The 21,845-nt window shown below is 31.6% G+C and overlaps 2 protein-coding genes across 2 annotated transcripts in view; one reads left to right on the forward strand and one right to left on the reverse strand.

The window, feature by feature from the left end:
- LOC106463648 (transmembrane protein 104-like) overlaps positions 1-10,158 on the forward strand; it is a 33,097-nt gene extending 22,939 nt beyond the window's left edge. The window contains exons 7-8 of the mRNA XM_013923698.2: positions 5,192-5,285; positions 5,687-10,158. Of these exons, the coding sequence (XP_013779152.1) occupies positions 5,192-5,285; positions 5,687-6,453 (861 nt within the window). The 3' untranslated portion in view covers positions 6,454-10,158. The remainder of the gene's footprint in view (positions 1-5,191; positions 5,286-5,686) is intronic.
- A 3,553-nt stretch (positions 10,159-13,711) lies between these two features.
- Positions 13,712-21,845, reverse strand: part of LOC106463651 (charged multivesicular body protein 6-A-like) — an 18,045-nt gene continuing 9,911 nt past the window's right edge. Inside the window, exons 5-7 of the mRNA XM_013923702.2 lie at positions 20,785-20,850; positions 18,935-19,094; positions 13,712-14,778 (exon numbers count right to left, since the gene is read on the reverse strand). Of these exons, the coding sequence (XP_013779156.1) occupies positions 14,714-14,778; positions 18,935-19,094; positions 20,785-20,850 (291 nt within the window). The 3' untranslated portion in view covers positions 13,712-14,713. The remainder of the gene's footprint in view (positions 14,779-18,934; positions 19,095-20,784; positions 20,851-21,845) is intronic.

The following is a 21,845-nucleotide window of genomic DNA, read 5'->3' on the forward strand; positions in this document are numbered from 1 at the left end:
ATATAAGGGAAGCAGTTTTTCATGTCCTAAGATACCTTTCATTAATCATGAATTTACATAACTTCCATCCAGGGAACAGTTACTCCAGCTACTATATAATATTTTTATATAAACTGGTTATGCTAAATGTTCACATTCCACCTTCAGTTACTGTCTGAATCATCTGAAACATTGATGATTGTTGCAGCATTCTGAACACCTTCAGTTATGACTACTGATGCTATTTCCCTCTCAAAGTATCTCTTCAACAGATTGGCATGGTAGATCTTTGTCTTTCCACCCACTTTCACTTTATAATACATTCTTTTGACCACTTCCTGCACCTCAAAAGGTCCATTCCACTGCAAAGTGAGTTTGTTGTTGTTTGTGGGTAGCAGAACTAAAACCTTCTGTCAAACCTTGAAATGTTGACCCTTGGCCTTCTTGTTACAGAAATATTTCTGACTGCCTTTGATGAGTTTGGCTTCCCCAGTAGAACTGCTTTGATAGGTATGGTTCAATACTCATTTCTGGTTCTTTGTTTTGTAAGTCTATTTTCTTTGTCTTGTGCTTGACTTTCTGTCAGGCACGGTCCCAAAGTTTCTGCAATGATGGGTTTTTCTTCTGCACTTTCTTCAGTTCCTGTAGACCTATATTCGGGATGTCACTTTTTGATACTTGCAAGGGCTTGATAACTTACTTGCTCTTCTTCCTTTGATCTCTTGTAGTGACTGCAGATGCTCCATCCATCTTCTTTCTGTTTGGTTTCTCCAAATTCCTACTACCTGGAATATTTCCAATCACCAAGTTGTATATTGGTTCCTTCATACACATGGCTTCAAGGTCTCCTACATAGTATGGAGTATCCACCTTTATTTTTGCCATGGGAAACTTTCTGACTGTCCCATCAATTAGCATATACAGGCATACCTTGCCTGTCATCTGGTCATCAGATACTAGACTGGTTCTCACTGCTGCACTACTGCACCCAGTGTATCGTAGAACCTTCACTTTCTTGTGTCCAACATAGCCTTCACCTACTGGCATGTTATAATTTGTTTGCACCTCTTGATATTTATAACATGCTCCAATCACTCCTGGCACTGTTGATTCCTTTGCTAACTTGAGCTGACCATTAGTTGTGCATTGATCAATTATGGAAATGGCACTTCCTTCTTGTGGTGAATCTGGCGTATTTTCTTGATTCTGTTTCTTCTGGCAGCAGCATCTATGGTGACAGTCACTCTTCTTGTTTCTCCCCAGCTCCAGCTACTTTATGTTGATATTTCTGCTGTTACTTGTTAGAGATGGGCTTGCACTCCTTTGCAATGTGCTCTAATTTATAAGAAATATAGCATCTCTTCTCCCATTTGTCTGTTAACCTCCTGTCACCTTTGGTTGACTCATACTTCTGGTCAGCCACCACTGGATTTGACTTTTAACTGATTATTCTTAGACTTGCCAGTTATACTCCCTCCATGGGCTTTCATATACTGTTCTGCCAACTTGATCATCTCGTCCACATATTTTGGTGTTCTCTCCTTTAGGAACAGTAACATGTCAGTTGAGCATGTGATCCTGAACTATTCACACATATTAGTCGATCTGCCAGTCCCTCAATACTATTTTAACATTTGGCCATATCAGTCTATCTTGTGAAGTACTGCTGTAGATGTGCCACAAACTAAAATACAATTTCTCCAGTTTCAGGTTTGACTTATCTGAACTTCTGACGAAAACCTTCTTCGGTAAGTTCATAACATTTCAGCAAGGCCACTTTTAACTTGTCGTCCATGGCATCTTCTGACGTCTTTCTGTTCATGAAATTTGGGCAGCTTGGGTCGGCTGGCCCTGACCCCATTATCATTCTTGAGTCCTCCTCCTTTCAGTTGGGTGAGCCTGGTGATCTCAACTTTATGCTCTTATTCTTTCTATTTCCAGTCTGTCCTCTCTCTCCTTTTCTTTTCTTCTTTCTCAATTTGTATTCTTATTCTTTCTCTCTCTTTTCTGCCTATGCTCTTCTCTCTGTAGTTCTTGTTTAAAAAACTCTTCTAGTTTACTATCTTTTAACCCAAGACACTCACTTCTGTAATGGACAGCACCCTTAAAGCTAGTCATTTGAGCTTCGACTGTACTGCTGATTACACCAAATTTATTTAGTTGAGGATTGCAGTGGCGAGTGGGGCTCACAAGTCGCTAACTCAAAGAGATTTACATTTAGACTAAAGAAACTGATCCTGAGACTGATATTCAACACAATACATCAAGTTTATTTAATACATTTAAGTTTCTTAACATAAAATACACTTCTTTAATCATTTATTAACTTTTCATAAAATAACACGTTTGGGTTAACAACACTAATAATTATAACTCATATATAACATCAAGTTTCTTAGTTTTATATGCTTCTTTAGAATCTATCCAAATTCACATTAATTGATTAAGAGAGAAATAGTTTCATTACTTACAACATAGTTGATCTGGTGAGAAACTTTCATAGCTTCTGGATTATCAGTAATTCTGGGGAGAATCTCAATTCTTCCTGGAGAGAACTCTGATTTTTAGCTCCAGACAACAGTTTTTTAAACCATATCTTCTTTGTATTCTTTTGACTTTCCAAATAACATTTTTAGCTACCTGCAAGTAGTTCTAACACTTTATTGGTCATTCTGTTCAACTTCCTGGGCTAATCCAAAACAAGAACCAAAAACTCTCAAGTAATTAGTTACTGTGATGGTGAGTGCTTCGGTTGCATTTTTACTTGTACTATTACACTGGTCTGAAGTAACAGATCTCGCATCAAAGTGCTGATTTGAGATGTTATCATCAACTTTTTAGTAACCTTTACTGTACTACTAACTTGGCTTCAGTAACTTATCACTGCCAAACTTATGGCTAGCATTTTTCTCAACATCTCTGTTGTAGCTTTATTTTTTATAACTCTTAACTCGTGATTCTCAATACCACTTAACCAGCTAGCTGTACTTTCCTAGCTCTTGACCTTATTTCGTAACACAGGTGTCTTTTACTTATGCCATTTCTTCGTGTATGTGTTCACTTAAAAACTCAGAAAATAATTATAACTTCTTTCTTAAACTCTTTTAAATGCTAAAAATACTAAACCAATTGTGAAATTCCCTCAAAAATATCCAATTGCTTTACTTCTTTCAATCTACTTATCAAAACTTTATCTGACTTAATTTTGAGCTCACTTGGTCACCTATTTATATGCATTGCCCAACTGAGGCCTAAAACTTTCTACAAACCACGAGATACTATGATATAACAATACTCACTTAAAGCAATAACAAAATTATAGAAGAATCGAGTAATGTGATGTCAAATTACAACAATTGAACTACACACACAACATACAACTCTTACCGAGTTACTTAATAAAATTTGTCATAACTATTGCCTTTAAAATAATTAACTTTTAACACTCATGTTAGGAAAACTAAATAATCATTAAATATTAGATCACTAAATAATAACTCTTACACTAAACATTCTTGTATATCAAACAAAAGTTAAGGCCTTGGTAAAATCTGGAAACTTCCTTTATCACATAGAAAACTAGATTATATATAAATACCAGACTGATTGGGTTAGTTCAGTTAATAAGTCCAATATCAGTTAACTTATAAGTTATTCAGTTCAGTGTCTGTTAGTGAGTTAGACAGTGAATGATATTGTACCTATTTGTCTGAAATTCGGTTGGTCAGTGTGTTTTAATATAATGATTAGTGAGGAAACTGCAAATAAGTTTATAAGTAAGTTAGGTGTACATTAATTTTGGATCTTCTATTGAAAGGTTATTTGTAACATTAGGGCTATGAATGGATGTATCCTGTAGGAAACATTATTTGTAAAGTTAGGCCTATGAGTGAATGTAACCTATAAGAAACATTATTGAAGAAATCCGTCACACAAAATCTTTGGACTCTACAATTTGTTGGGGTGTGATGAGTTACTTCACTAGTTTGAAAATGTGGTATTCAATAGCAAAATCAGCTTCTTTGTTTTGTATGGGAGTTACCAATGACAGTTTTGAAGGGTACTAACAATTCTCACAATTCCTTATAAAATAAAGTTGGTAACCTTCAGTGTCTGTTTATTGCTTCTACAACCCAATACACTTTTGAAAGATTGGATTGCTTTGTAGGATGCTGGTTATACCTCTTTTGCAGAATGAATGCCATCTGGATAACTGTTATTGGTTTCACTGTCATCTGGAGGAGGAATTATCATACACGCAACATTAGGAAGAATAGTAGTGTTGATATCGTTCAGTACAAATAACACCAACTTTGCTGGATGTTTACTCTTCTTTGAAGGTATATTCTCAGCTAACCATTTTTTTGGTCCTGATAGGTGACTTAATAATTTATCTCTTCCTATGGCATACAAGACATGTATACCTTTGGCATGACTAAATGATATGTAACTAATATTATATCAGTATGAACTATATACGTGATTTAGTAGGCAATGCTCTAAAACATTAATGTTCTCTAACTACAAAAAATATTTACATTTCATTGGCTAAAGTAGTTTATAATGTGTTACTATGCAACTGGCACTACACAGTAAGTTACATTTTCATTGGCTGTTACCTAGGGTGTACATTAGTATAAGAAAATAAATAGTTTAAAAATTCTGAAATATAACAAAAGTGGATCTTGATACTTGTGCATAGTTTTTAAGACAAAATAGCAAGAACCAACTTTTAGCATCTTGAAGTTGATTGAAGATGGTGCTTACTTAAAAATGAATTAAAAGTAGGAAAAATTATTTTTAAACTGAGCACAACTGCAGTTATATATATATATATTTCAGTATAAATGGAAATAATAAGATTGTCATAGTAGACAAATTCCTTTCTGAAAATGTCTTACTTTGGTTCCAATATAGATAAAACAACTTCCACAATAAAATATATTATTGGCCATTACTTGTAGACAAAATTCCAATTTTATAGCTCCTTGTCTTTTTTTTTTATTAAAATTGAGAAGGTAGTTGAAATACTATAGGTAGAGTTTGTAATTTTAGAACAATATTAAAAATTTAGGTTTTTACAGAATATTAAATATGGAACAAGTTATTTTGAGTAACTTGAAACAATGTGCATTTTATGTAAGGTATGTTGAATAAATAATATAATGCCTTAATTATGGAAAAAATAGCAATTACTTGATTTGTCTCACAGGCTCTGTTTCTTTGTTTACTTGGCCCTTTTACATTCTTCAATGTGCAGAAAACAAAATATCTGCAGATGTTGACAACAGTCATGAGGTGGTTAGGTAAGAAATATTTTGAAACATTTAAAAGGTAAACAATATATAATTATGTTACAAAATTAAATAACAAACAAGTTTGCACATTCAGGGAGCTTCTGTAAAACCTAAAGATTTTAGACTGACATTGAAAAGTCAGGATTTCTTTAAAAAATGGATTTATTATTCAAAAAAGAAATAATATATTAACGTACATTTAAAAATATTGCATAAGTTTAAAGTTTTATAAGATGGACAAGACATTTAATCATACTTTATACCAAAAGTACTTAGTCATTTGGAGGAATATTAAAATAATCAGTAGACTACCACAAAACTATGGTACATTTTTAGTGATATTTTTCATGTAATAATATTTATTTTTAATTATGTAGGTCTTTTGTTGGCTTATGTTCATTCTATTTCAGCTTTCACCATCATGATAGTCCTGACATCCATAGCTTTAGCTAAGGGGAAAGGTCGGGGTACACCCCCTGTGGCTGACATTAAGGGAGTGCCCAACTTGTTTGGTGTCTGCGTATATTCTTTCATGTGTCATCATTCTCTACCATCCCTGATCACTCCCATCCGAAATAAGGACCGTCTCTTTTCATTGCTTTTTGCTGACTACCTACTTATTTTGTGTTTTTACTCGCTGCTTTCTTTCACTGGAATCTTCACTTTTGAAAACCTCCAGGATGTGTATACTCTTAACTTTGAGCCACAAAAGTGTGGTGACAGTGACACTGTTGTTTCATCAGTGCCTTTTCTTCAGTATTTTTTAGCCTTGTTCCCTGTATTTACCTTGAGCACCAATTTTCCTATTATTGCTATCACTCTGAGGAACAACTTGAAGTCACTGTTTCTGAAGGACAGCAAAAAGTATTCAATCTTTTTGGAACGCATTTTGTTCCCAGTAATTACAGTTATTCCACCTGTTGCCATTGCATTTGCAACAGAAAGCCTTGAGATCTTAGTGGGGATTACAGGGTCATATGCTGGAGCTGTTATTCAGTATGTTGTTCCAGCCTTGTTAGTTTACTATGCACGTAAAGATTCACTCACCTCTATAGGCTTAGGAGTGAAAAAACAACATTCCTCACCCTTCCATCATATTGGCTGGATTGTCTTTGTTTGTGCATGGGCATTAGCTTGTGTTATATTTGTAACTGTGGACCATGTAACTAGTTTGTAGGATTTTGACAGCTGTGCTTGTATTAGACAATTATTTTTAGAATTTTAAATATCTGTACAATTGTCTATAAAGTTACCAGTGCAAAAGATGCAATCTAGGAAGATGATTTAGTGTAATTTTGATATAAGACAAAAATTATATAATTTTGTAGAACTATTATGCTTTCTAAATATCTGGTAAATTCTCTATAACTTGAATATTTAAACTAGTTTTAAGAAATCAAGAAAAAAGTTTATCTTGATCAAATCTAATTAATAGGATTTAAGTTGTATTTAGTTTACTATTTGCTCACCCATAATATATAGTTCTGTGAATAAAACTTTTAAAACTAACGAGTTTCTATACAACTACACCATGCTTTGTATGATTTTAAATATTATTTTTTTTCACTGGGGGGAAAATTATACCTGAGCAGTCATTTGAAAGATGATCAACTTTTCTTTGTACATATTTCTGTTATAACTATTAAAGAGTGATATATATTCCTGATTACTGAAGGTACACATAGTATTACATGCTTCTAGTATTTTTTTCAATAGATCTGCAACTTCTAACAACGTACCAAATTTTTTTTAACATTTCCTTTTTTTTTAATCGACAATTAAACCCGAGATTTTGTTTTTGTAAAGACAATGTACATGTGTACGATAAAATAATTTTTTGTACAAAAATACACTCCAAAGGTCAGACAAAAAAAGGTAAAACAAGTAGGGCATGGTACTGCAATTTTTTTGACATACCAGTATATAGCATGAAATTAAAAAGGTTAATACCAGTGTTTTGTACAGTTATTATTATGCCATTTGCCTTTACTCGATGCAACAACAGTAGGTTTGTTGTACTTTATGCCTTCTCATGTTAGAGCAGTATATTATGTTATTATATTTAAAAAATATTATATACATTATTATGATTTAAATTGAAAGGTAATATTTAGCATTCCAAAAGAAAAGTGTGATTTTTATTTATACATATTAATTCATATTTTTTTCTAAATGACCCAACTTTTGGTAACTATTCATTTGAGCATATAATTAGTTTTTTTGTGATTATGAAATCTTGGGCAAGAGCAGAACATGTAAATTTGTCACAGCACCTTAGGCATTAAATATATTCATAGTGGTTGATTTTAATAAAACCCCAACTGCAAGGAAAATTTATGTAGATGTTATACTTGATTTTTCTTACATTATTTTATAATACAAATTCTTTTGAGTGTTTCATGCACTATATAAAACTTCCCTTCTTTACTCTAGAATGAATTTGCAGTGTTTTGCCATTGTGATTAGATCTTCCACAGATTTTATGTTTCTTATTATATATGCTTCACCTTTAATTTTGTGTACGTCATAATTTTTTTTTGGGGGGGGGGGGGCTTGTGGTGTCTTTTCAAATTTCAGTAAACTTTTTTGTATGCCATATTTTGTTATTTTTCTCAATAAATAACAAAAACTACATTTCTGATGTTATAAAACTTTTGAAAAATTTAGAATTTGTCACATTAAATTGATATTTCTAATTGTATCACCCTCAATATAGATTTGCTGATATATGATTGTATGTAATAGGATAAATGTGTGAAAAGTTATCAGATTTGTTTAATCTATCCATAGACCAGAGTGACAAAATTCAGAGCTACATGTCCATCCAGTTTACTACTGCTGTATTTAATATAATCATAACATGAGGAGACTGTTTATAAATGTATTAATTTTATGTGATTGGTGATATTTTGAGGTATGTATGTGTTTATAAACTTACTGGTTAATTATTAATAATCATTTTGGTCTTGATTGGAAAGTTACCTCGGATATTGAAAATTTCACCAGTTTTGTCACAGAGTTGAATCTATTTTACTTTACTCCTGTGATTCTCAACTGTAACAGCTAAAGAACAGAGAGAATTTATGTTACTTTAGTATTATCCAGTAAACTCGGATAAGTCTGAAAACAAGATCTGGATCTCTTATCTATAATGCTAGTATCCTGTAGGGAAAAAAAAAAAGTTGATTTTTGGATAATTTTATATTATCAATTAAGATATAAAAATTGAAAGCTTCAAGAATTTTCACTCTTTTTATGAAGAATCTATGGTTGTCATTTTAAACTACTTCTAACCTAAATTCCAAATACTAATATCAGTATCTTCATACAGAGATAATAGTTTTAAATATAGACATTTTCCTTTCTTGTTGGTGTGGTCTCAACTATTGACAAGTTGCTTGATTAATATTTTTAATTTTCATCTACAACCCAGTAATACACTTTTAAATTGCAACAACAGAAAACACAGAGTGGTTTTAAATAATTGACTCACTTAGAGGTGTACTTTATCTAGACCTAATGTCTATTTTAGAAACTACACTAGCAACTCGTGTGTGGCTTGTTGTCCTATACAAAACAGTCTGAAAATTTAACAAGTTAGATCCTTTGCTACAATTAAGTTTCACTATTAGTTTCATTTACCTGCTTTGTTTGAATTAATAGTTTTAAAGTCCAAAAGAACAAATAAAAGATTCTTCTTTACAAGCATTCAATTTTAAGTTACTTGCCATACTTAGATTACAATTAGTGCTCTTGATGATCATATACTAAACATAAATAAATTTCCTTGCATATTTACTAAGTTTAAGAGAATACAAACTTAAGCAGCAGTACTTGAGAAGTTTTTGTATGACTTATTAAATTTAAAGTTTACTACAACAAATATTTCTTTTTTTTCCATGTCTTCCTCCTGATACACAGAAGTCACTTTAAGATAATGCAATGTTTGTATTCCCATTTTATATTGGAATTCTATTGTGCTTTCAGTTACAAACTATTTTTTTTTTTACACTAACCATCCTCCTGTTGGTCAGCAGCAAGTTTATGTACTTATGATGCTAAATTCCAGGGTGTGAATAGTCCACTGTGAAGCTTTGTACTAAAACAAAAGCCCTAACACTTACCAGCTTAGACTTAAAAATATTACCCCCACCAAAAAACATTCTGATAACTCTTTCCAAATTATTATTATCAATTTGCAAGTCCCAGTTTTTTAGCAATTTTTCACACATACATTAGCATACCTACCAACTATTCAGGTTTTTCACCTTTCTAAATTATAATTCTTACCAAATAATTTCCTATTTTTAGTCATTTCCCATGTTTTTGCAAACTTCACTTGTTGTTAAGACTTTTTCAATGTTAAAAAAATCCAAACTTCTGTATTTGTTTAATTTGTAAATTGAATTTGTTAATTAAGGTAAATAAATAGGCAAAATTGTGAATTTATGTGATATTCAAGGTTTGGTAATATCGTGATTGCTAGTAAGTCATATAAATTGAAATGTAAATTTAATGGTAAATTTCAAATATTTAAAAACTTTAATAAACATCCTTAAAATGTACTTCAATTTTCAAAGACGTGTGAACCCTCCTCACAGTTTTGCCAATTGCTTAAATGCTGTGGATATTTAGAAAGTTAGTAGGTATGCATTAGTTGTTAATTACCATTCAATACTCAACATAGCTGATCAATTAGTGCTTCTGTGAACAAATTATAATCTGTAATTAGTTATTAATAAACCAGTACTTTATGTTGTTGATGTAAATCTTTAAATTTAAATGCATGTAAACTCATGCTCAAGTTGTATCAAATGCTACTGTATATTTTGCTGTACAGATGAACTGTATTAGATCAGAAATAAATATATTAAAACCTTTAGTTGTTGTTTTTGGAAAGCTAGTAACATACTATATTAGCTTTTAAGATGTATCTAATTTTCACTATTTTTATATGAATGATAAAATAAAATATAATCTATTAGCTGTAACTGAAATATTTCAGCCATAGACAACTATTAAAGGAGCAAGTAGAAGCCAAAGTATTCTCAGGAAGTCTATTATTAAGTACAGTAGTACTTAATTGTAGGGACTGACAAGGTTTTCAAATAATGAACATGCCAAATAACCACCCTGTTGAATTCCTAAGTGAAAAACTGAGCATACAAAGTATGCGTATATATGCTAAAAAGATCGCTAACATTTCCAATATAACAATTCAAAAATTTCTAAAACAGCAAGTTTTTCATGTACTACCTACCTACCTGATCACGTCAATGGGGCTAGCCCCTAGAAGGCTCAGAATACGCTACAACATTTCTCCAGCTTACTTGACTGGTCTGTGGGTATCTGCTTTTGATATCCAGATTTTTTTATAAATGGTAAACATATCAAGCACATACTTAAATATCCCTTCAACCCAACAGATGGTACTACATATTGATGGATAGACACGTGACAGTTTCTAAAGGTACGGTATACAGGTATAACATAAAAAGTAGAAAAACAAGAGTATTAAAAAATTAGGAATTTTAAAATGAAATAATCCTGCTACAAAAAGTACTGAAACAAAAATTAAAACCACAATCACAAATTTATAAAATTTAATCCCTACTTTGGCAGCTTTATATGCTTATCTGTAGGCCAAAGTAAGGATTACATTTTATAAGTTTGTGATTGTAGGTTTGATTTTTGTAAATGTTATAATTATCAGGGATATGACTATACTGAAAGTTTATAGATGTTGTGTCCATTCCATGGACATATAAAAACTGAACAAATAAATACGAAAAAAATTAAAATTTTAATGGAATACTTCTTATAGCAATTCTACAAATAACCAATGATCCCTACTTTCCATTAAAATTGTGATTTATTTTTTTGCTATTTATAAATAACGGAGATGCCACAACTCTGTCTTAACCTAGTTTTCTTACTAAACACAACTGGTGACAATGCTACCAGGTAGCATGTGTAAGGAATATGAGGATGATAAAGACATTTTGAATACATTAGTGGGAAAAACAGTTTTTACAAATGTTTATCAAAAAAAAGGTGAGATTACCACTTTGTACATTATATATGTAATTTTTAGAAAAAAAATCTAAAAGTTCAAATGACTTTAATGTTTTCTTTAACAAAGCAGAACTAACTGAACAAGACATTCATATCAACATGGCCCTGAATAAGTTGTCTAGTCATACACACACACATACATACATATATTAAACAGACAAACCTGTTCTGTGGTGGTTCACCATGCTCTTTGTTTGCTGATGCTTTCTTCTTTAGGATTGTCATGAGTGGTAGACCAGACACTTTAATTGAACAGCATTCTTTTTTTTTTTTCAATTCACAAATCTGTTATCTTCAAAATGCTCTTGACATAAATTAATAATTACTGTATAATTGTATTGGAACTTTCTTTAATAGTTTCTCCAGATGGGAGTTCTAAACTGTATTTATACAAGTATAATAATTTTTTTTTTAATTTTGTAAAGACATATAGGGGTCAATATATACATAACTTAGCTAGCTGTAGCAATATAGAAAATTTCATTGCTTTAAAAGTATTGAAACAAGAAATTCAAAACTACAAAAACTGAGTAACTTAACAATTTTTAAAAATGTATCCCTACTTTTGCAAATCACTGTAATTATGTTAGTCTGAGCCAAAGTAGGGATGAAAAATTAGCTATATTTTTGTGCATCAGCAATACCAAGCATGGGGTGCGCATATACCCAAGTTCATTTTATTACTCATCAGGATCTCTACCAACCTACACTCAAATCTGATTATATGCCCATAGTAGCACATCATCCATATTTATATATATATATATATATGCATATATCCACTAGTATCCTTCTCAGTACAGGAAATGAATCATTGGGACTCCAGATGGAAGAGTTCTATGAAAGAATTAGAGTGATACGGTTTGTCAATTTTTCTGTAGGCTTGTCTGGTAAAGTCACTTACCTAATTTGCTGAAATAGTAAAATTTAGCAATATTTTAAAATACTTGTTTTTGAATTTTGGCTGATCAACATAAAATTTAAATCAGTGGTAATCAAGTTTAATTGATTGGTTATTTTTTTAGGTTCACAACAGACCTCTAACTGCTGCATGACTATGACTTTGTGCCATCAAATCATAAGTTGAATGAAAATAAAATTAGATCCAATGAATAGAACTTAGGCCTATCCAATAATATATTATCCCTTCATTTTCAGCATAACTCTCATTATCTATTGACTCTTCATTTCTTTATCAAATGTTATGCTGAAGTCCACAAAGAAATAATATACCATAATTTAATTTGGCCAAGCATAAGAACGTTTTTCAAAAATACAAGCATATTAAATATTCATTACTGATTTTTTTATAGAATCCTTGGAAGTGTTCATTTCAGGCAGAGTGAGAAATGTCTTGAGGTGCTCCTTTTGTACTTTCATGCATCCTTTTAGGGTCACTAATCACTACATAGGTAAGCATCAAGTCCTGGAGAACCTCACATTATCTTATCAATCCAGTAGGCTTGTGCCCATGATATTTAATATAAAGTTATAGTTTTAAAAGCACTATAATTTAATACCACAGAAATCAGCAACCCTTTAAATTGCAGTTTTATATTATGTATACCAAAGAATCTGATTTTGATTAATATTTTGACTTATTTAACACTCAATGTCCACTGTAGATTTAAATTAATTAACTATTAAAAACTGCTGAACTAAAGGACTTAGGGATTCTAAGCATTTTCTCTGAACCTTTTTTTTCTTTCTTGTAACAAAAAAAAAACATCCAGTATAACATACTGTTACACGTATCATAAAAAAAGAAAGTTCAAATATAACTAAAATCATGAATAAGAAACACTGTGTTCATTTCATTGCAATAGATAGAAAATTGATTATTCTTGTGTGTTTTGATCACCAAATATTATATGAGATTCAATAAAAACATGTAGGAACATTTTGTAATAATTATTAATAACTACAATAATAAACTGATATACAGTAATGTACTGTAGGAATTTAATACAATGTGGTGTCTTGCTACAAGTGACATTAAAACTATTATGAACAAAAATTAAATATTATCCACTTAGGATTCCTTCTTACTGAGGAGAGGTGGTAAAAGCAGGATGAAACAAGCAAAAGATTGGGTTATCAAGCTTTCAATATCTTGCTGAAGAAAATGTCCATAAGTCTGCTGCATGTGTTAAGGGATTAAATAGTAAGAACACTACTGCTTGTCCAATAGAATAATGTATCTAGAATATGTTATTACCCCAAATTAAAGCTACTACCTCAAAAAGGTTTGACTTAGCCCAAGATTACAAACAAGGATTAGTGGTCTAACCTAGAAATTATTGAATACACCAATAATTAATAAACTAATGGTTTGGTAAAATAAGAATAACAACAAGAAACAGTATTTACACTTGTTTTTTAATTGTATATGATATACATATTGTTAAACATGATCTAGTTTAATCATCAAAAGTTAAAATACCAACTTATCATTGTTTACTTAGATGAAATTGCTACAGTTAAACTCAATAACCACTTGCCAAACTGATTTCATAAAATTAATATTCTAGCAGTACATGTTGTTAGTAAAAATGTAAAGCTTTGTTTAAAATTACATTTAACACATAATAGGCTCACAGATTCCATTTTATACCATGGTTCCCACACTTTGAGTTGACAAAATTACAGGACCAGTGAGCAGTTGTCGAGCACCTTTCAAGCTTATCAGTAACTAAATTAAACACATCATGCATAACTATCAGCTTATGTTGTTTTTTGTAATTAGAATGTTGTGAATTAATTGTTTTAATGCTGATGATGAAGTTCAAAATAATTCCAAAATGTCCATAATTAAACATGTTTTTTGATATTACTCTCTAATATTTATTATAATTCACCAATATCAAGTATAATTATTACATGCAGTGCATTTATGTTAATTATCTTAATATTTCAACAACTTGTTTTAGTAAATTCAGCCTTAGTTAATGCTCCATTTAGGTAATCATATAAATAAAACAATCATTAGCTAAAAAAAAGCTTCAATTTGTACAAACAGAAACTTTATCCCACTTCAGAAAATTATGCAAATGAAATCTGTTTGCATACATAAATTTCTCGAAGTGTGAAATATATGTTACAAATACTTCTAACAAGTGTTCTCAAGCTCCAGTATTCTATTCTAAATAACATATTCATACACAGACTGGTAAAAATGATTTCACAAGTTTTGTAACTTTCAAAGGATCACTGAATTTCTCATGCATCAATATTTTGTCTATTTACAAATAGTAGGACTTGCTACAAATGAGTCCAAACCTTGACTCATGAGTCTTCAAGTAAATAGGTTTATGCACAATACAGCGTGGTTATCTCAGCTAAAAAGATGTACTAAGATGACGCTAAGAAGCTTCAACCATCACCTTCTTTGGTTCCAATACTTTAGCCTTCCTAGCCATTTCTGGAACTGTAAATTGACAAAAACATGTGTGTAATACCTCTTACTATATTTCAAGAGTGTTTCACCATTCTTAGTAACCTTTATAAAATTAACAAATCTAGATTGTACTTGAAGTATTAGAACACTAACTCAAGACAAATTACATAACTCTTCACAAACACTACAAAACTAAAATATATGGTTTAGTCACAACCTGGAAACATTTTAAAATTAATAACTGAAATTTCTGAAGAAGATCAATGGTTAAAATACTGATGATGACTTCAAGTCTTTATACAATAATTTGTTTCCACACAAGGATTTAGTCATCACTTGTTTTTATATTTCATGAAATATCAGCAATTTGTGCCTTTCATATTTGACATGTACATATACATATATATATATATATGTGTGTGTGTGTGTGTGTGTGTGTGTGTGTGTGATGACATACTAACAAAATATTTCCTTACACTATTGAGTTGAATATCCAAGTGTTTATAAATATAAATGTGTTACATATATGTCTACTATGACAAACTAATAAAAATGTTTCTTGTACTACCCAGTTTAATATCCAACCTTATGAAACAGTACACAAAAAAAAAATTACCTTGAAAAATCCTGCACCTTTATCTTAATAATCTTTATATATTAATAAATAATACTTTAATCTAAGTTATGAAAACAGCTTGAAACAAATACTTCTGTCAAAAGATACTGTTGGACAACTACATGTTCTCTGGTTCTAAAATGAGAGTCAACAGACCTCTAATACTAAGATATGGGAACAAATAATTTAGCAGCAAGGTGATGATATGAGAAAGAACACTTTAACAGTTAAGTGCAGATGTCAAAAAGAATGCTTCAGCAGTTATGTTTACATATGATAATTAACAGTTTTCCACCAGTAACTCACAAGAATAAAAAGTGCTCTATCATTAAATACTAGAAATAAGCATTTCTTTAAAATTAAATTACAAGAATGATAAGTTTTTTAGTAGTAAGCCATGGTACTTAATAGTTTTCATATGGAAATGCACAGCTCTTTTGTAATAATCCACAAAAATAAAGTTATCTACAAATACTCCATACAAGTGAACAAATTTGATGACAAGGAATCCACTTCTTAGAAAATAAAGCTTGGAGACAGATTGAAGGGGTAGTGAAAAACTTCATTACAATCAAGTTTCTTTCACTATTCATTCAAGCCATCTTCAAACTTCTATACAAATGAACAGTTCTCTTCAGGTAAATCAAACGAATTATTAATTCTGTAGCAGTAAGTCACATAATTATATATATGTGTTGTTTTTGGGCTTAGGATTCTTCTACAGTAGGTGTCTGTGACATATTAACAATAAAATAATATATGTTCGGAACATGTTAAACATATGTACAATAAATTCTTCACACTATAGAGATTATAGGCATATCATAAACACTACATATATAGTTCTCTCCTTCTTATCAAAAGTCCACTTAGACCTATTCAATTACTTTAGAATTTCAGTTGACAAGCCGAACTATCTTCTCCATTACTATCGCACTAGTATTCTGTGTGATTTACCTACATTTGTTCTTTTTGTTAAAGTGCACTCAGGCTGATTCATTACTTTAAAACCACACTCTGATGGAATAAATTCATTTTCTTATTTCCTTTTCTACTGTTAGTCTTACTGTAACGTATTAAACATTAGGCCTATCACTTCTATATTAGTTAACCTCACAATGAACTTTTCCTTTTTTAACTTTACTTTCTTCTGCTATTATCTGTCTGCTTCTGTCTATTAACTTCCTGTCACCTTTGGTAAACTCCTGCTTCTGGTCAGCATTACTGGTTTAAAATTTAACTGGAATTTTCTTGAACTTGTAACTTATGCTACCTCCATGGGCTTCCATATACTGTTTTGCCAGCTTGATCATCTTGTCTATGTCTTTTGGTGCTCTCTCCTTTAGAAACAGTGACATGTCAGTTGAACACATGGTCATGAATTGTTCATGTAGTAATAAGTCTGTCAGTCCCTCAAAACTATTTTCACATATGGCCATGTGAGTCCATCTGGTGAAAAGTCGCTGCAGACGTGCCACAAACTGAAATACAGTTTCACCAGTGTCGGGTTTGACTCCTCTGAACTTTCAACAAAAACCTTCTTCAGTAAGTTCATATTATTTCAGTAAAGCTACTTTTAATTTGTCATAATCCATGGCATCTTCTGACATCATGCCTGCATATACTTGTAGGCCTTTTCCTGTGAGAAGTGAGCTGAGACAGACTGCTCAGTTGCATTTGTCCCAGTTCTAACTTTGGGCAAATCTTTCATATCTCTCCAGGAAAGCATCCATGTCATCTTTACGTTCATCAAATTTGGGCAGCTTAGGTCAGCTAGCCCTGACTTCATTGTCATTCTTGGGTCCTTCAGATGGGTGAGTTTTGCTATCTCAATTTGTGCTCTTATTCTTTCTATTTCTTGTCTCTCTCTCTCCTTTTTCATTTTCTTTTTTCTCAATTTGTATTCTACTTCTCTCTCTATTTCCAGCTTCTCCTCTCTCTCATTTTCTTCTCTTTCCTTTTCTTATTTTAGTCTTTCTTTTTTCTCAATTTGTCTCTTCTTCCTTCTATCTATCTGTTGGTCCCTCACTTTATATCCAACAAACTCCAGCACAGAATATCTAATGCCCTCACTCACTGGAACAGCTGACTAAGTCTCTTCAGATGGTCTTCCCATCTTGCAGTGTGTTTCAAATTGTCATCCACATAGTGCTCGATGTCGGTGGTGTTGTGCTGCATCCTCCTCAAAGTTCCTGCAGTAAAGGGTCTTTCTTCTGTGCTTCTATCAGTTCCTACAAACCTAAATTTGGGATGTTGCCTTTTGACACTTGCAGGGGCTTCATGTCTTGTTTTCCCTTCTTTTATTGAGCTCTGGTGGTAACAGCAGATGCTTTATCAATCTCCTTTCTGTCTAGTTCCTCCAAATTTCTATTACCTGGTATGTTTCCTATAACCAAGTCATATATTGGTTCCTTGATACACATGGCCTCAAGATCTCCTACATAATACGGAGTATCCACCTTTATTTTTGCTATGGGAAGCTTTCTCACTGTCCCATCAGTTAGCACACAGGCGTACCTTGCCTGTCATTTGATCATTGGATACTAAACTGGTTCTCACTGCTGCACTACTGCACCCAGTGTGTCTCAGAACCTTCACTTTCTTGTCCCCAACATAGCCTTCAAAAATTGGCTTATAATGATTTGTTGGCACCTCTTGATATTTGTCACATGCTCACATTACTATTGGTACTGTTGATGATTGATAATTTCCGACCATTAGTCATGCACCAATCAATCATGCTTTCTTGTATTGAATTTGACAAGTAGTCATGATTCTCTTTCCTTTGGCAGCAGCATCCATACTGCCAGTCACTCTTTTCTTGATTCTTACCAGCACTGTCTTTGTAAGTAGCTTCAGCTGCTTTATGTTGAGACTTCTGCTGTTGTTTGCTGCTAATGGACTTGCACTCCTTTGCAATGTGTCCCATTTTATAACAAACATAGCATCTCTGTGCTTCCTTCTATATTCTCAATGTCAATGTATTGCACATGATATTCAACAGTCTCAACATGAATGAATTATTAATAAAACTACCTACAATCATCTGCTTTTAACTCTTATTATAACAAAAACTAAACAATAATATATATTCACTAACAAAACTAAATTAATCGATAATATCAAAAGTAAACAGTCTTTTATATCATGACAAGAAGTATGAGTATTGAACAGTGATCCCTATAGTTTTCTATTAGAAAAATTTAAGAATAAACAGCTTCCCAGTTGTATGGTTTAGGAATATGATTTTAAAGCAACACACTAAGTCTTAACCAGTTTTTTATCAGCAAGAATAGAACTGTTCAGTTTAAAGCATAATATAGCATTGATTACTTTTCATCACTATTATCTACAATTAAGCTCCTTTTTTGCAGAATGTTTTAAAACAGAGCAATTCTCTAGCAGCATGTTTTCAGATTCAGCAGTTATCTAAGGTATAACATCTAGTGCAATAATTTGGAAAGAAACAATTTAAGGTCAGCATTACTTGATAACAAGTTTTTCAAATTACTTGTTCCAAATCTCGACAATAAAAACTTGAAGAATGATACAAAAATCAGAAAGACCAACCTTCTGGTTCTTCAACTGGAACTTCTGGTAATGAAATTTCTTCTTCTTTAGCTTCAACTGGAGCCTCTGGTAAGCTTTCTTCTATAATAGCATCAAGTTCAGCAGAAATAGCCTCTTCATCTTCTTGAGTAAAACCTTCCCCAAGTAATTCATCTATCTCCTAAAAGTTGATATTACAAAGTTAAACTAGAATTAATAATATATCAGTTACTACTTGAAAATAATAAGACAAAATGATGACTGAATATGTTGAATAAATATTCACATAAAACTTAAGTCATAAATTTTACTAACTGAAGGCAAAACAAAACACAAATTGCAAAAAACAGTGATTATTTTGAGCTATGCAGCATTTATCATTTCTTATTAGATATTTCTTAAGGCCAGTCTTTCATAAGCAAGATAAATAAAAAATTTGGGAATTTAAAAACCTGCAAATAGGGATAAAAAAAAGTAAGAATACAAGGCTTGAGATACTATACACATTATTTACTCAAACTACAAACTTCTATTTTGGCTCCATGTTGTTACCTAGAATTACATTTGGTGGAGTCAAAATAGGGACTCAAGTAGGCAGCTTGAGTAAATAATGTCTACAATATAATCAGCCTTGTTTTCTTACTTTCTTACAATCCCGATTTGAAGGTATTTGGTTTGGTTTGTTTTGAATTTCACACAAAGCTACACATGGGCTACATGTGCTAGCTGTACCTGATTTAGCAATGAAAGACTAGAGGGAAAGCAGCTAGTCATCACCAACTCTTGGGTTACTCTTTTACTAACGAATAGTGGGATTGACCATCACATTATAATGCTCCCATGGCTGAGAGGGTGAGCATGTTTAGCGTAACGGGGAACCAAACTTGCAAATGGCAGATTGCAAGTGGAGTACCTTAATCACCATGAAATTATGAAATTTACAATAGTTATTGACTATTTGCTCAAGATGTAAAATGTTAAGCTCCAGTTGGAGATTTGTTTGAGATTATAGCAAGCATTTATAGTTTCTGTGTAACTAAATTCTCTATATATAATGCATAGCAATGGGCAAATATATGCCTACACTGAGACACACAACCCCCACTTAGCACATATAAAATTTTACCAGTACAAAAGCAGCCTTTTCAAATAAAACATATACATCTAAAACACTGCTTTAAATAAATCTTTGTATCTTTTAAAGTAATTATTCTACGAATGTATGTAATGAAATTTAATATTATGTCTATTGATTTTTTTTTTTACTCCTTCACTTCATACATAATATAGGGGTTTGCTTCTTAAAGACACTGATTACAATAGTGTACAAAGCATTGAGTATAAACATGTTACAGTCATCTAATGTTTATCTATTATTGGTTGGTAATTCCTGTTTCACCCTGTATTTTAGCTTTTCAAAGGAAAACCAGATATTTGTAAGAAAGCTAATTTCAAGGGGTAATGATAACATCGTTTACACAAGAAATTATGGTGATTTTTTAGCTTATGTAAAATATAGAAGAATCAAATTGACTATTTAATAGCCCTAAGACTTTCACAGTACCTTATTTAGTATTGTACAAAAGGTTTGGGTACAATATACAAAGCCATTTTGAGCATATTTTCTTTTCCTTGTAAGTCTAATATGTATGCTTTATTTGTGCATTTTTATATGTGTACAGCCTTAGCAGTCAACAATAAAGGTTTTGAAGTATTGTTTGAACTGATTCTTTACTGTTTAAGGTGCTTTTTGCTTGAATGTTCTACTAGGATTTTTTGCAACTCCTACTATGAACCAATATCGTGGTTAATGATAGATACACACACCTGATAAAATTTGAATTGTATGAGGCTTATAACAAAACACTTACTTTCTGTTTTTCAATTCCTTCTCTGGTTTCATCCAAGATCTTTTCTACATCTTCTACTGATATAAGCTATTAGGAATAATAAATATCAGACTTCTTAGTGTGCGTGTGTGTGTAAGCTTAAACATTAAAATTGAAAATTATATATTTATATCTTTTCAGCGTGACTTTATAAATATTACTGTAGAAATAAAAAGTTCATACCTAACCTTCAATACTGTAAAAAATGGTAGTGAACAACTTATGAAATCAATGCTGTAGAAACAAGCAAATGAATAACCTATGTATTTGATGCTGTATACACATTGTACTACATAATACATGGATTCAATGTTCACAACTTGTGAGTGGATAAATTATCAATTCAGTGCTGTAAATTCATGCTAGTGAACAACTTATCTTGTAAATACAGATCTGTGAATAAGTTATAGCTGACGATATACACATTCAAGTGGGAAACATTCAATGTTGGAGATACAGACATATGGATAAGCTTTGGCTGTCATTATACACATTCATTGGGTAACATTCAGTATTGTATATACATATGGATAACTAATAGCTGAAAATATATACATTGAAATGGGTAACATTCAATATTGTAGACAGGTTTCAAATGGATAAGTTTTGGTTCACATTATATACATTCAAGAGGGTAACATTCAGTGTTGTACATACAGACATACGGATAAGTTTTGGTTGACATTATACACATTCAAGAGGGTAACATTCAATGTTGTAGAATGGTTTTATATGCCTAATTAAGCAAAAAATTGCAGAACATCAACAATTTTCCAGGATGGAAGTATCTCCTTTCCAGGACCCAAAAACATCAATTATCAAAACCTCAATCATATGGTTTACAAGAAGCAAAAATTGGATTATCCATGGACTTGTACATACATTAGTAGAAATGATTGATATTGTGAACTATTAGGTCGTCAAGAAATTAATGTCACTTTTTTTGTAGATGAAAAAACCCGAACAACTTATATATCAAAGATATGTCTAAAGATTTCTGCATTGACAGTTCGCTGTGGATTGATGAGTTAGAAATGAATTAC

The sequence above is a fragment of the Limulus polyphemus genome, unplaced genomic scaffold, assembly GCF_000517525.1.
Source record: "Limulus polyphemus unplaced genomic scaffold, Limulus_polyphemus-2.1.2 Scaffold1453, whole genome shotgun sequence".
In the NCBI taxonomy this organism is placed as follows: Eukaryota; Metazoa; Arthropoda; class Merostomata; order Xiphosura; family Limulidae; genus Limulus; species Limulus polyphemus.